Source organism: Poecilia reticulata, linkage group LG23 (genome assembly GCF_000633615.1).
Source record: "Poecilia reticulata strain Guanapo linkage group LG23, Guppy_female_1.0+MT, whole genome shotgun sequence".
NCBI lineage: Eukaryota > Metazoa > Chordata > Actinopteri > Cyprinodontiformes > Poeciliidae > Poecilia > Poecilia reticulata.
This window is the reverse complement of record NC_024353.1, coordinates 13,298,658-13,312,682: the sequence shown is the minus strand read 5'-3', so window position 1 is coordinate 13,312,682 and position 14,025 is coordinate 13,298,658. Positions and strand designations below refer to the sequence as shown.

The following is a 14,025-nucleotide window of genomic DNA, read 5'->3' as shown; positions in this document are numbered from 1 at the left end:
AATTTTTTAAAAATTATTTCTCAACCTTATGTATGCAAATATGACAAATAATGTTTTGGAAATGTAAAGATGCTAAGGTGCAGGCTCCCAGTTCCAACATTTTTTTAAAAATTACATTTTTAATCGACCTGACCCAGAACTTTGTCATCACCATCTGACAAAAATAAATATAAAATGATTTTTAAAATACCCTATTAGTGATGTTTTACTAATTTTACAGACAAATGCTTCTTAAGAAACAAAATAAATATTTAAAACAAAAAAACAATAAAAAGTCCATCTGACGGAGTTGACACAGAACTGAAGGTGGTGACAAACTAGATACATATGAAGTGATGCAATTTATGTAAACTACATTAAAATGAATTATTTGCACATTTAAGTGAGATTTGACAATTTCACTCAAATAGTCACAAAAACTGATGGAGTTGACATCTGACGGAGTTGTAAAAATGCCAAACTACCTCAATTTATATGATGTTATTCTGAAGGAGGCCATATTGTAGCTCATCAGGTCAATGGAATCTTAACATTTTACCAAAATTAAGCTTTTATTTCACAAAATTTTATCAAAGTTTTGGAAATTGTCAGTTATGGAGTTGTCACATCATGGTTGTGACAACTTAGGAATAAAAAGAAGAAAAAAACAAAAGAATAATATAAGCTAACCAGAGCTAACTAGCCCTCTTAGCAAAGGAAGAGAAAGGAAGWGRTCATGGGGTCCTCAGAAGTTCTGGTGCCCCCAATAATGCCTGATTTTTTTTTAACATTCTTTTCATGTCTGACGGTGTTGACAAAAACTAGGGACACATTTCAATGGAGTTGGAAAATATATAAAAATTATTTTTAATTCAATTTATTGATACTTTTATAATTATTTATATGACTACTTATACTTAATAGTCACAATACATAATTTTACTATTTCTTTAGTTGTTCTAAACTATTATAATGTATTGAGTTCTGCTCCTGGACAAGGGATTTTACAGGCACCAGCCACCGACTACAATGTTTAAAATGAAAAAAATATTCAGCAAACACCTGGAAAATATACATTGTTGTGCTCACATGACCCAGGTTAGTTTAGTCAGATATTTGAAAAAATTATATTTTGTTTATATTTTATTCAAATTTCACTGGACGAAAAGTGGGATTTTTGACCCTGTATTCTGACGAAGGGAATTTCTCACAAGAAACAAAATCACAAGGAGCTCAGGAGGCCTTGAGTACCAATACTGGCAAAACACTCTGGCGACGAAGTGTTTGCTGCCCCTCTTTCTTATACCCCTCCTGATGATAAACGACATGCAGGTGCATAAGTAACCAGCCACTGTCAGTCACGCCCTTCCAGAATGGATCCCAGCTGTCCTCTGGTGGAGAAAGGGGGGGAAATGAAAGCCAAAAAAACAAAGAAGCACCACCCCAGATCCCAACAATGGCTTTAATTGTGCTTCCATTTTGTGTCGTTGAGTTTTTAATGAGTCCCAGAAAATGTCGCTTGAGTTTATGGGACGAGATTTTCAGATCACGCGGATTAACCACTAACGCACAAACCAACCGGTAACACATACAAAAACTTTACAGCACAGACAGATACAGAGCCACATGCTGGGCACCGTGTTAAGATGTAAACGCCGCATATAATTGTTTGTTCACAAAGATAAATCATTCTCACCACTTGCTCAATCACTGAAAGCCACTACAAGTTATTCCTGCGGTTCACATAGAACTGCGCAACCAGAGCTAACGCTGTGTTTTAAATTCCTACCTTAATGAAAATTTTATGAGATAAATATCAAAGCATAACTAAATTATGCTTTGTTTCTTTCTCCAAAGAAACATAATTCCTCACAGGAAGTTGATGTAAATATCCATACAGGTTAGCCTGTGTCCAGTTTGAATGAAAGGAGATGAGCGCGATCCGCAACACACAAGGCGCCAGTGTGATTGGTCCATGCGCTGCTGGCTTTAAATGCATAAGCTATAAACCTATTTATTATAAACCTGTCCTTTGGGAATAAATCTGCTACGCTAGTGAAATGCTCAGAGCAACAGAGACACTTGCCAAAATGTAGAAATGTTCAACGTAGGAAATGATTGCAAGAATGTTTGAAGTAGAAGTAATTGCCTGTAGTAATGGGCTTATTTTGTTATAAAAAAAACCCCATATCACTCACTTGAAGTAAGCTAAAGGTTCTGAAGAAATCAAAGATTATAATCCTCATAGTTCTGCCTGTTCTGTCCAGATAAATGTGTTTGTTAAACAGTGTAAACTGTTCAGTTTTGTTTGCTACAACTGTGTAGAGTAGCGGTTCTCAACGTGGGCGGGGGGCGTTCAGAGGACAGCAGGGGGCGCTGGCGGACATTTTTACAAAAGGCGGGCGCTGGGATGCCTTTGGGGGGCGTTTAGTCGAAGGTAAACTTTACACATTAAATGCACAACAATGTCAGTTTAGACTTTGAGCAACTTTGTAAAACTGTATTGTGTAACATTAAACCATGCTTGGCTGCAAGTATTGATGACAGCTCTTCTTCCATTCAGTGTTTGTTAGCTTCTGTTAGCTTCTTGGCGCAGCTCCGCTCTCCTGCTACTGGTAGCTAAAATCACGATACCCTCACTGTGTATCCCTCTGAAAAATGAACCCATTTAAATAAAGAAATCCCTCCATGGGTGATACCTCGATAGAGAGCGTTCATTTTATAGCGTTAACACGGTGCTGTAAGTGGTCCGGTATGAAACGGGGTGATAGAACAACACAGCACTTTAAAATTTCAATAATCAGAATGCAGAAATTGTTTCCGTTGTTTTAAAAGGTTTATGTCAGTCTGCCTTTTCCCCATCGATACGCTTCCCGACCGACCTGCACCTTAGGGGTTAAAAAAAAAACGACGCGCACATTGCGAAAAACTCTGAAACAGGAGAAGCGGAACATAAAACAGAGAGACGAACTAGATGTGAATTATGGCATAAAAACAGAGAATTCGACGCTGAACAGTGAAAAAAATCAACACATGATGTGAAACGCATCATGTGTTGATTAGCAGGCGCAGCAGGTGATGAGTGAATATCATTTGTCTTATATTATTCGTCTTATAATGGACAAATGATCAAATAAATCTAGAAACAGGAAAGAAACTAAAGTGGACATAGCAATAAACCAAGAGAGGATAATAATAATCAAATGAAACTTAATGGAAATGAATGAAGAACAAAATGCAATAATAAACTAAGAAACTAAAATAAATACAGAGGAATAAACTTGTATGGCAAGACCTTTCGGGCAATAATTAATAGAGACTGTATGGCAAGAATAAACAGACATTATTTCCAGATAAAAGGTAAAATAATATTGTTGAAGTGCCATGGGTTTGTTGAGACCACATCTAATACTGAGAATAAATATATCTTACAGATATATTGAGGCTAATGACTCAATGACACTTTCAATTTGACTCAGTAGGATTTGATTAAGATCCAGATTTGTTCTTTGTAATTTCTGTCCAGTAAAACTATTAATCTATAAATCAATAGACAGGTCTACAAAAAGATATAATCCATGTTTCTGTCTCATATTTGTATGGCATTATAAGGATCTGGAACTTTAGTTTTTCCACTGAAAGCTCTGGTTTGCMCAATAAATGCCATGTGGGTGAAGTTTTATGGATGATACTCTGATGTCCCATTCTCCCGAAGGCAGCACAGAGCTGCACCACCAGAAACTGACAGAAACACTGAAGAGAAGAAGAGTTATGATTAATGTAGTTACAGTTCTATCCATGTTGTAATGTTGCAGAGCTCAGTCGTTTTGCAAATAGTTCAAAGTTTAAACTGGCATGTTGAACATCTTTTATCTGGTCATTTTGTGGAAGATTTAACAACTAGAAAAGGGCAAAGTATAAGAATATTTTTTTCCACTCTGATTGGCTGCTGTTAGGCCTACAAATTTTAACTTGAATGTTCATTGTTTTTTTTGTGGACACCTGTGAATATAATTTCTATTCCCATGACTTTTTTGCTTGTTTGTTGTTTTTTTTAATGATAAATACAGAAACAAGCATAAAAATCAAAACATCTACAATAGTGATAATAATATTAATAATAAAATAATAGTCGGTGCAAAGTAGCCTACAAATTCTTTTTTGGGGGCGGTGAGGGACCTGGATAAAGGCTAGGGGGGGGCGCTGGCCCAAAAAAGGTTGAGAAACACTGATATAGAGGAACAATTATTGTGTAAATGTTTTCAACAATAATGTGTCGAATCATTAGCACAAGAAATATGTCAAATTGAACAGAGCATTCACTGTTATATACACATCACTTTTAAGAGTGTATGCACCGCTAATTTTAGATTTAGATTAGTTTCAGAAATGCTGAAACAATGAGTTCCTTAAAATCAAGCTTTAAAACCCAACCATTTAGAGTTGCCTTTAAAAACTGAAAAATAATTTATTTAAGTCTGTATTCCAACTTTTTATTACTTTCCTTTATTATGTCATTGTGATGTATTGTTTTTGTTTGATGTTTTCATCATTTAAAGCTCTTTAAATTGCCTTGTTTGAAGCAAGATCCTGGACATCCTGTTGGGTTCAGAGTTTTTTTTGTCTAACCTGCAAACTTCCACATGTGTACAAGTTTTTCTAGCTGTAGGTCAATCTAGTCTGAGGGGCAAATCTTTATGGAGCCACTGTGAAAGCAAAGCCTGCTACATGTAACTTTTCAGACTTTTAGTGCCAAATTTGGTGAGTTTTGAAGTGTGGTCATGGCTCAAGAAAACAACTATACTATTTGTGTGGTTTTGTTTTATCTTGTTTTGGTAAATGGCTAAAAACAGCCCCGGTTATAATTATAATCTGTTTATTTAATATAATTGCTTCAGTATGTAGAAGTTTTAAATTAAAATGGGAGATGACCATTTCCAAAGGAAGAATCCTTTGGAAATTTACAGTTATTTCACCAGAGATAACCTTGTAAGTGATTCATGTCTACTGTCTGTTGAAGTTGAATAGCAGTCTTTTCAGAGTGGATTTCATGTACATATGATTCTGGATAATTTCCCATATTTTGTTGTTTAATTTATACACAGGTTCAATTGCAAGATGCTTCTACATCAAGTACCATTACTCGTCAGCTGCAATACCCAAAAATCTGTCCTACAACATCACCAAGACAATACGACAGGATGAATGGCACTCCCTACGTAAGTTTGCTGAAAGCTCTACTTTTCTTTTCTTAAAAACATTTAAAAATGGACATTTATATGCCATACTTTGCTAATCATTTAAGAACTAGGATTAATTGTTCTGAATCTTTGGAGAAATCTATGTTTATGTTTTTTTAAAATAAAAAACCCATAAACATAGGGTTTAACAACCAGTGACGACCACTCACGGTACACTAGTGTGCCGCGGCACAGTGGTTGAAAAACACTGATATAGTCTATGACTTAATTCTTAACATTGGGGCTAACATCAACGTGGCATTGTGTGGAAGTTATTGAAGTTCATAGCTGTCCCTGTATCTCCTGTTTACCTTCCCTGTCTATTTAAACCCACCTGTGTCTCTTGTTCCCTGTGTGATCCTTGGCATTGTCATTGCTGTCTTTTGACATCGTTGCCTGGTTCCAGTGCTACCATTGTTGAGTTCCTTGCCTCTTAGTTCACTTGTGCTGCCTGGATTTCTGTTAATCTGTGAGAGCTTTGATTAAATCATCCTTTTTCACACCACAACCTGGGTCCTCCGCATGAATCCTCACTTCAAAAAACCCATATTGTGACAGAAGAACCTGACCCAAAAGTACTACGGTGAGGATTCGCAGTCAGAGCACAAAATTAACATAGATCCAGCAGACCTAATTTTTGAAAGGGACTTCAATGACTTAAAGTCCACTATAAAGGTCTATGTTAAGTCATGGCCAAACCCTACTCCGTCTGCAGATGTCTCGGGATTGCCATTAGAATGGTCTTAGAAGGCTGGACTCCACACCTCCCTTCATTGGGCTTGAGCTGTTGGAGGAGGCAATGTGGAAATGAGAGGCAGCTCTGGCCATAATGGCTGGAAAGCTGCTTCCATTTAAACCAGAGCTGCCGGCCTCATTGTTTCCCGCTGCTCCAGTACCTACAGCTCCAGCCCCAGTTAGCAGGCCATCTGCTCCACCCAAGCCCCCCAGTGAGTCTCCCCGTGCTCCATCCAAGCGTCCCTGTGTTTGACCAGACTATCTGTCAGAGACCCAAAAGAATAAGAAAGCCTACGCCCCTATGTAAGTCCAAATTTTAGCATGGGCTTACCAGGCTGGTGCCCCGGCACTTCGGGAGCCCCGAAAAATGCTTTGTGAATGAATAAGGGGAGAATGCTTTAACTTTATCACTGGCTAAGAGGATTTTGGTGGTGTTGTTGAAAAAATGTCTGATTTGTTCCTCCAAATTCCTCCAAAACATTTTTGTATCTGATTATGAAATCCAATACTAACCATTTCAATCAATATTTGTGCAATGATGTTTTTTTATTTCTCAGAAATTAAGGATTAATGACGACAACTCAATTACTCATTTGGACATAAAAAATGGAATTTGCATTTTTTATGTCCACTGAAAAAAACCTAGACACAAAAAAACAATAATTTTCTTGAAATTGATCTTTGGTAAATTGTTTTATATTACTTTTTTTTTTCAATGGGTGATCTTTATAATTGAACTTGGGGCACACATACTGTTCCGGGTCAAATTGACCCGCCAATTAAAATCAAGATAAATGAGTTATGCAGAGAGTATTTATGTTTTCCTCCACTTCTACTGAGTGTCCACTCAGTGTGGGTGGAGTTTGCCCACAGGAACAGAAAAGGTTCTCGTCAAAAGTTGTATGAACACCTGCTTTCTCGCAGTTCATTGTGAAGTAAAGAGAGTGGGGAGAAAGTGGGCTTGTGTGTGTCTGCGTGTGCATGTGTGCGTGTGTGGTGTTTGTGTGTGTGTGGTGAAATATGGTTCATGGCTGCAAGGAAACATAGAATTGGACATTTTTTTAATCTTTTTTTGCACTTTAACTTGACTGCCGGGTCGAATTGACCCATACAGTATCAAAGTAACAAGTAGAGGCAGAGGGGGTTACAAATGTGTAAAATGAATACATTTTCAATTTATATGTAGAGTGCACCTATTAAGACAAATAGAAAAAGTTTCATGCAAAAAAAATACTTCCTACTATTTAAAAAGAAATTTAAACTTTAAAACGGGTCAATTTGACCTGCAACATAATAGGATGGTTAAGTAGTTAAGTAGGGCCCACACCTTGGCTCAAGCCCAGGGGCCCACAGCCTCCTAAGTCCGGCTCTGCCCCTATCAGAAAACTCCTGAAAGAAAAGGTTATGCGCTTCCAAACCCTGCTGCCAGTCAAGCTGTTTTTAACGGTGAAACGGTCACATTTAACAGCACAGCGGATGCCATGAAGGATCTGAAGAAGAGGGGTCTCGCTCCTGATTGCAGCAACAACCACAGCACCCATGGAGAAACTGGGTAAATTGTCCTGGGACATGGTGGAAACCAAACAATGGAACTTGCACACATGGAGAGAGTACAGAGAAAATTAAGCCTCTCAAAGATAAGCTCTTAAAACCAATGCGGTAAGATTCGCAATCACAGTGATCTGATCCAGTGTGTGGACAAAGAACCAAATATTTTCATAAAGTGACACTGTCAGACATTATAATATCTCATTTAACCTTAGCTAATGTTAACAAGAAATATATTACTGATGGTAAAACATAGATAATACCTGACCGATGTTTTGGGAGCCGGTTTAAAGGCTCCGATTGTCAACTGAGCTTATACTCATGCCGAGCTATGTCAGTTTGCACTGGAGACACCCCCATAAAAATATCTCATTGGGTCTTTTCTCTTCACCCAGGACTCCCTAATGAGTCATTTTGTTTTGGAAGTGGTTCCTTTAGTACGTTTTCAAGTTACAAGTTCTTTGTTTTTGATTTTTACTTATGTTGTAATAATAAGGTCGCTTTGGATATGCAAGTTAGAGGGATCTATTCATTTAAAGATTTATGTCCCAACAGCAATATAAATATAAACTATTAATGTTCACAGGTTACAAAATCCAATCAAAAGAGCTAAGAGCTCATAGCTAAGATGAAGAGAGAACAGCAACTCATAATCTTCTGGTAAGTAACCCATTTAACAAAAGAGAACCAGGAAAAAAAAGGGGGGGTTAAAAAGACATTTTATTCTTCCCATCCAGATGGACACACTAGGGGCGTGGCAATACTAATTGCAAATAATGTGGACTTTCAGGAATCCAAACAGGTTACAGACAAAGAAGGTAGTTTTGTGAAATTATGCAGTGTTTTAAAAAAAAACAAGAATTTTAAAATTAATCCTAAAATATACAGGCAGCCAGTGAAGTGAGGCCAGGACAGGGGTCACATGTTCCCTCTTTCGAGTTCTTGTCAAAAGTCGTGCAGCAGCATTTTGAACCAACTGCAGACATGAGAGCAGCGACTGACTGACTCCCAGATAAGCGAGTTACAGTAATCCAATCGAGTCGAAATAAAAGCGTGGATCACCGTTTCAAAATGCTGCCTGGAAAGTGTCATGTTTAGTTCCAGTCGTTGAACCCACATGAAAGAACACAATCAGGAGAAGCGCATTCCAAAACAATAATAATGGTTATTGTAACGGGAGAGGGGAAAAGGAGAGAATGAGGAGCAGGACTCGGGAAGGGCTCCACCAGATCTGCCACTGTAGATGAGAGGTAGAGGTAAGGTACTGGTTAACGAGATGCTGATGATTATGGCGGAGGCTTACTTTAGAGCTGAGAGAGTCACGAATATGAGCAGACAACCATCCGGGGGCGGTAAGAAGAACCAGGGAGCTGCGGGAGGACGGACAGGTAGGTGGCTGTGTGGAGGGCGAGCTGACGACCGATAGCAGTCTGGAGATAGCACGCCGTGAGGCCATGGATACAATCCAGTACGTACTGCTGCGTCACAGAGGAATCCACGGAGGACAAAGGACCAGGAGGGAAGTGCTCGGGGCAGGCACAGCTTGGCAACACCAAGTGCGTCGTGGAGATGCAGACGGGAAGGCTTACAGGAGTCACCTTAACTTAACCTTAACCAGGGGACCACTGGAAAACCTCAAGTTAAACCTGACAAGGAGAACAAACACAGACAAGGTTACTACAGGAGCTTAAACTCGAGGGCCTCTCACTGGACCGTTGGATTACCAGGTAACACAACACTCAGGCACCGCAGTGTCAGCTCGCCGCTTCTTAAGTATCCACAGAATCAGTCTCCTTAATGCACCGCAGGTGTGTCTCCAGGTTCTCCCCCAGTCTGCTCCAGGGGCTCTGCTCATAGGCGGCATCTGGTGGGGGAAACGAGGAAGCAGCAAACTTCCCAAAACAAAGAAAACAACCAAAACGAAAACAAAACAGAATCCAGCCTGACAGAAAGAAAAGATTTTACAGATGCCAATCGCCTTAAATGAAAAAAACTGGACTTAACCACGGCTCTGATTTGGCTGTCCAATTTAAAATCACTGTCCACCTTAAAACTAACATCTGTAATAACAGGTTGAAAATATACCTCCAAAGGTCCCAGGTCAACAGAGGAGGACTCACTGGGTCCAAACACCATCACCTCTGTTTTCTTTTCATTAAAATGTAAAAAGTTCAAGGCCAACCAAGCTTGAATATCACCTAGACATGCCAGGAAATATTTGATGGAATGGACATCCTTCTGCTTCAGGAGCAAATAAATCTGACAATCATCAGCATAACAATGAAATTAAATCCCATGTTTCCTGAGGATAGAACCCAGAGGCAGTAAATAAAGAGAGAAAAGCAGTGGGCCCAGAATTGAGCCCTGCGGGATACCATAAGGCATTGAAGCAGCAGATGATTCAGAGTCACTAATATTCACTGAAAATGTTCTGTCCTCCAGGTAAGATCGGAACCATTTAAGAACAATGCCACCAATACCTACAACGTGGTGTAATTGCGATATTAAAACGTCATGGTCTACAGTATCAAAGGCAGCAGTTAGGTCAAATAAAATCAGAACAATATGGTGACCAGAATCACATGCAAGAAGGGTGTCATTAAAAACTCTTATTAAAGCAGATTCTGTACTATGAAAAGTTTTAAAACCTGACTGAAAAACCTCCAGAATGCCATTGTCATCTAAAAACGATCAGCGGATAGTACACAATTTTTTCTAAAACCTTAGAAAGAAAAGGCAGCTTCGAAACAGGCCGATAACAGCACAATCAAGGCCAGATTTTTTATGCAGTGGCTGCACTGCGAGGCACTGGATGTTTAAAACTAGCAGGGGCAACCCTGAGGACAGACTGCTATTTATAATTGCACGAACAGGCTGCCCTATGCTAGATAAAATATCTTAAAAAAATTGTGGAGGGTGTTAATTTTAATCAGAAGAGGAAGAATTAAAATCTTTTGACTCGTTTGATTCTCTCTTCTGCCTGGATTCCTTGATGCCGTCACTGTATCAGCTGAACCATAAAGACAAGACAAACGTTTTTCCAAGTCCAAACATAACATTTATTAGATGAACTAATGAAACTGACAAAACTCAAGACAAGCACAAACCAGCATCCAATTCAATATTTATCTCACTCCACAGACATCCACACACCAAAACAAACGTTAGGGGAAATCTATTCACCGATGCACCGTTCCCCGGAGACAGCGTCACGGGTTCTTCAGCGATCTGAAGTTAAGGTTCTCTGCTGTATTCAAATTTAGGGGAGTGTCCTTAGCTAAGTTCATTTAAATTTAGTTGACTATGTTCCAGTAAAAACCTGTTTTTAAGATCGAAGAAGTGTTATTTTCTTTTGAATGAAGACAGATGTTTTTTATGACCCTGTCCTGAGAGGAAGCTCTACTCTGTTGGCAGGACCACATTGTTTTAAACCAGCTGTTAAATCTTATCCAAGTGGTCAAAAGGTTAAACTCACACAGCGCCACGGCCCCCTGTGAATGCCTGCTCAGTCCACAGAGAAACTAGCTGTGTTCTAAATTATGGAGAACTACACGCTAAGTTATTTTTAATTCAACTTAGTGTAATGTGTTTCATTACACTAAGTAATGAAACACATTATGTAGCGTAATATCCTACATAAGATATTACGCTAATTGAACCATGGATATAATATGGAGTGAATTACCTTATTTAAAACACCATTAATTTTATCTAATATTGAACATATGGTTAAGTTTTTTACAACTAGCTTATTTTAAATTTATTTTCTTAACAAGAGACAGGATCACGAGGGGAACCTGATGGCAAACAGGCATTCTGTGGAATATTAAGCACAGAGTCAATGGTGTTAAATAAAACACGTGGGTTATGGCTGTTTGAGGGAATGATATTTGCCAAATATTCCCTTTCTGCCTCTTTAACTGTGCTCTGGTAGAGACGCCAACAGTCTTAAAATTTGAAAAGTAACCTGCAATTTATCCTTTTTCCACTTGCGTTCAACACGGCGACATTCCTTCCTGACAGCACGAGTTCTGTCATTAAACCAAGGCTCAGGTTTAATTCTTGGCTGCCTGGTTTTTAATGGAGCAACCGAGTCCAGGATGGTTTGACAGGAAGAACAGAACCAGGACCAGAGCTCTTCTGTATCAGAGTGGAGGAAGTCAGATGATCCACAGAGCTGAAGAAAAGCAGTAGAGAACTGAGTGGCAGTGGAAGGGTTAATAATCCGGCAGCGCCGATCAGCAGCGAGAGTTTTAACTGCAGTAGGTGTCAAACTAACACTGAATAAAACAGGCAGGTGATCCGAGAACACAAGAGTCACAGATTTCCAGGTTAGTCACAGGCAGACCGCAGGAAATAACCAGGTCCAGTGTGTGTCCGTGCTCATGTGTAGGGCCGGATACGGCCTGTACCAGGTTAAAAGAGTCCAGAAGGCTTAAAAAGTCCTTTACAAGAGGCTTATCAGGACAACACACGTGTATATTGAAGTCTCCAACAATAAGAACATGTTAGTTATAATCCCAGCTAAAAGGACAACAGTACGTCAGATAAAACTTCAGCTTCACCAGCCGGCCGCTTTGTCTACCGTGATGATGATGACGTCTCCGCCGTGAAAGCAACGCAGGAACCCGGAACAAATGACTCGGAATCTCCGACAGAAGCGGGGGCAAGGATTGTTGGCCAGCAACATCAAATAACTCCATATCCTGGACCAAAGGTTGGAGGTTTTGCTGTCTCCCTCCTTTGGTGACCTATCTGTTCTGAGTGCTGTTTATTTTCCATGTTGTGATTATTTTGTTGTTGTTGTTGTGGTTTGCCTGGTTGTAAGAGTATAAAAATCATATTAAAAATAAAGTATAAAATAGGTGGTTTGACAATTGGTGGATCAAATGGGTGAGGAAGAGCAGCAGAGATCAAGAGGATCAAGGACAATTCAGAAGATGACATCTGGCATTGAAAACAAACCAGGTCCACAAAGGAGGAAGCATCAGAGCACTTCTAACATCCAGCAACCAGAGATCAATGATCTAAAAGGAGAAACAATGAATGCTAAGTAACGTCACACGGGAAGACTTGAATAAAATCAACTGGAATCAGTGAACTACCAAACAACAAGGAAAACTGACAATCCTCAGTGTCCTCTACTACTCCAAGCTTGAATTAACTGCAGTTGGAGTCTGTTACTCTCCCTGCCTGCTTACTGACCCTTTGCACGTGAAATCTTCAGAACTCTGCCCACTCTGCCATGATAGCTGTCAAAACAACTAATGCGTTCTTGTAAAGTGTGATTTGATTCTTGTGCGTCTTACACGTTATTTGGTGAATGCTCATGTTCTTGACAAGTCAAGTCTTAAATAGCTTAAACAAATCTACATTATGCCACGCCGCCATTCACATTTTGGTTCACTTTTATGTCCTTTGTCACCAACCCTGACAAATTTAGCAGCTAAAGATGTGCCACCTACCAATATGAAACTGGTAGAATATCCTGATGAAGAGTTTTGGTACATCGACATCCACTACGGATTTACCAGGTAGGATATAGTGATGAAACTGTTTTAGTGTAAGGATTTTTTTTTTTTTGCGTGTATGTTCATAGTCTATTGAGTCTCTGTGTTGTCCTGTTTGAACTTAATTGTCTCCAGCTGTCCCTCGTTATCTTGATTACTCCTCTGTGTATTTAATACCACCTGTGTCTGTGTTTCCACATCGGGTCGGGTCCTTGTCCTGTGTCGGATGTCCACCCATGTCTCCCTAGTTCCTGTGTTGTGCCTTACCAGTTTCTACCAGTGTCTGAGCCAGGCAGCCTGGACTTCCACAGGACAAAAAATTTGATTTTTGACAGCTATTGACACCTTGTTCTGCCGTGCGCATGGAGATTGAGGGCTTTCGGCAAGAGGTTTTTGTCAGAGTCGAACACTGCCAAAAATGGTAAAAAATGCTGTGTGTCCGAAAACCTCTGTGCCTAGCAGAGGTTTTCGTATTTAAATGAAGTTGCTGAGAGCCATGCAAATCAACTGTTGAACACCGCCTTTTGACCCTTATTAATTTTGTAGCTAATCCTTTTTACCTTCTGTTCACCATAAAGAAGAATGTTTGGAGAAATAATATTAAAACAATCTATCTTATCCATTAAAATATATATTACATGTTTGTTAAGAGCACTGAAAAACTTAGTTTTGGTTGAATTGGTGATATAATTATACTCCTGGCAGCTGAAGGAGGAACAGCTTATCCTGCTCTCTCCCGTCCTTACTGATAACTTTGCTTGTGAATTATTTTTAAAGTAACAATTTTTATGGTTTTATTCACATTATCGACATCATAACTGGATTACTTCAAAACTAAGGACATTTTCTCACTTTTATTTTTACCTCACTTTTCTTCACCTCCAAGTTGAACTAGGGCAAAATGACCCCAAGGACATCAGCAGTATTCTACAACGACTTCAGTTTTTAGAAACAAAGATTCAACGGCTGGAGGTGAACTTTGAGATCAACGCTACCTGTGGATATGAAACAAC

At 39.3% G+C, this 14,025-nt stretch overlaps 1 protein-coding gene across 3 annotated transcripts in view; it reads left to right on the top strand.

The window, feature by feature from the left end:
• Positions 1-14,025, top strand: part of tmem178bb (transmembrane protein 178Bb) — an 80,595-nt gene that overhangs the window by 34,465 nt on the left and 32,105 nt on the right. For all 3 annotated transcript variants that reach the window (XM_008401204.2, XM_008401205.2, XM_017302714.1), the window contains one exon: positions 5,085-5,198. In XM_008401204.2, coding sequence (XP_008399426.1) covers positions 5,085-5,198 — 114 coding nt within the window. The remainder of the gene's footprint in view (positions 1-5,084; positions 5,199-14,025) is intronic.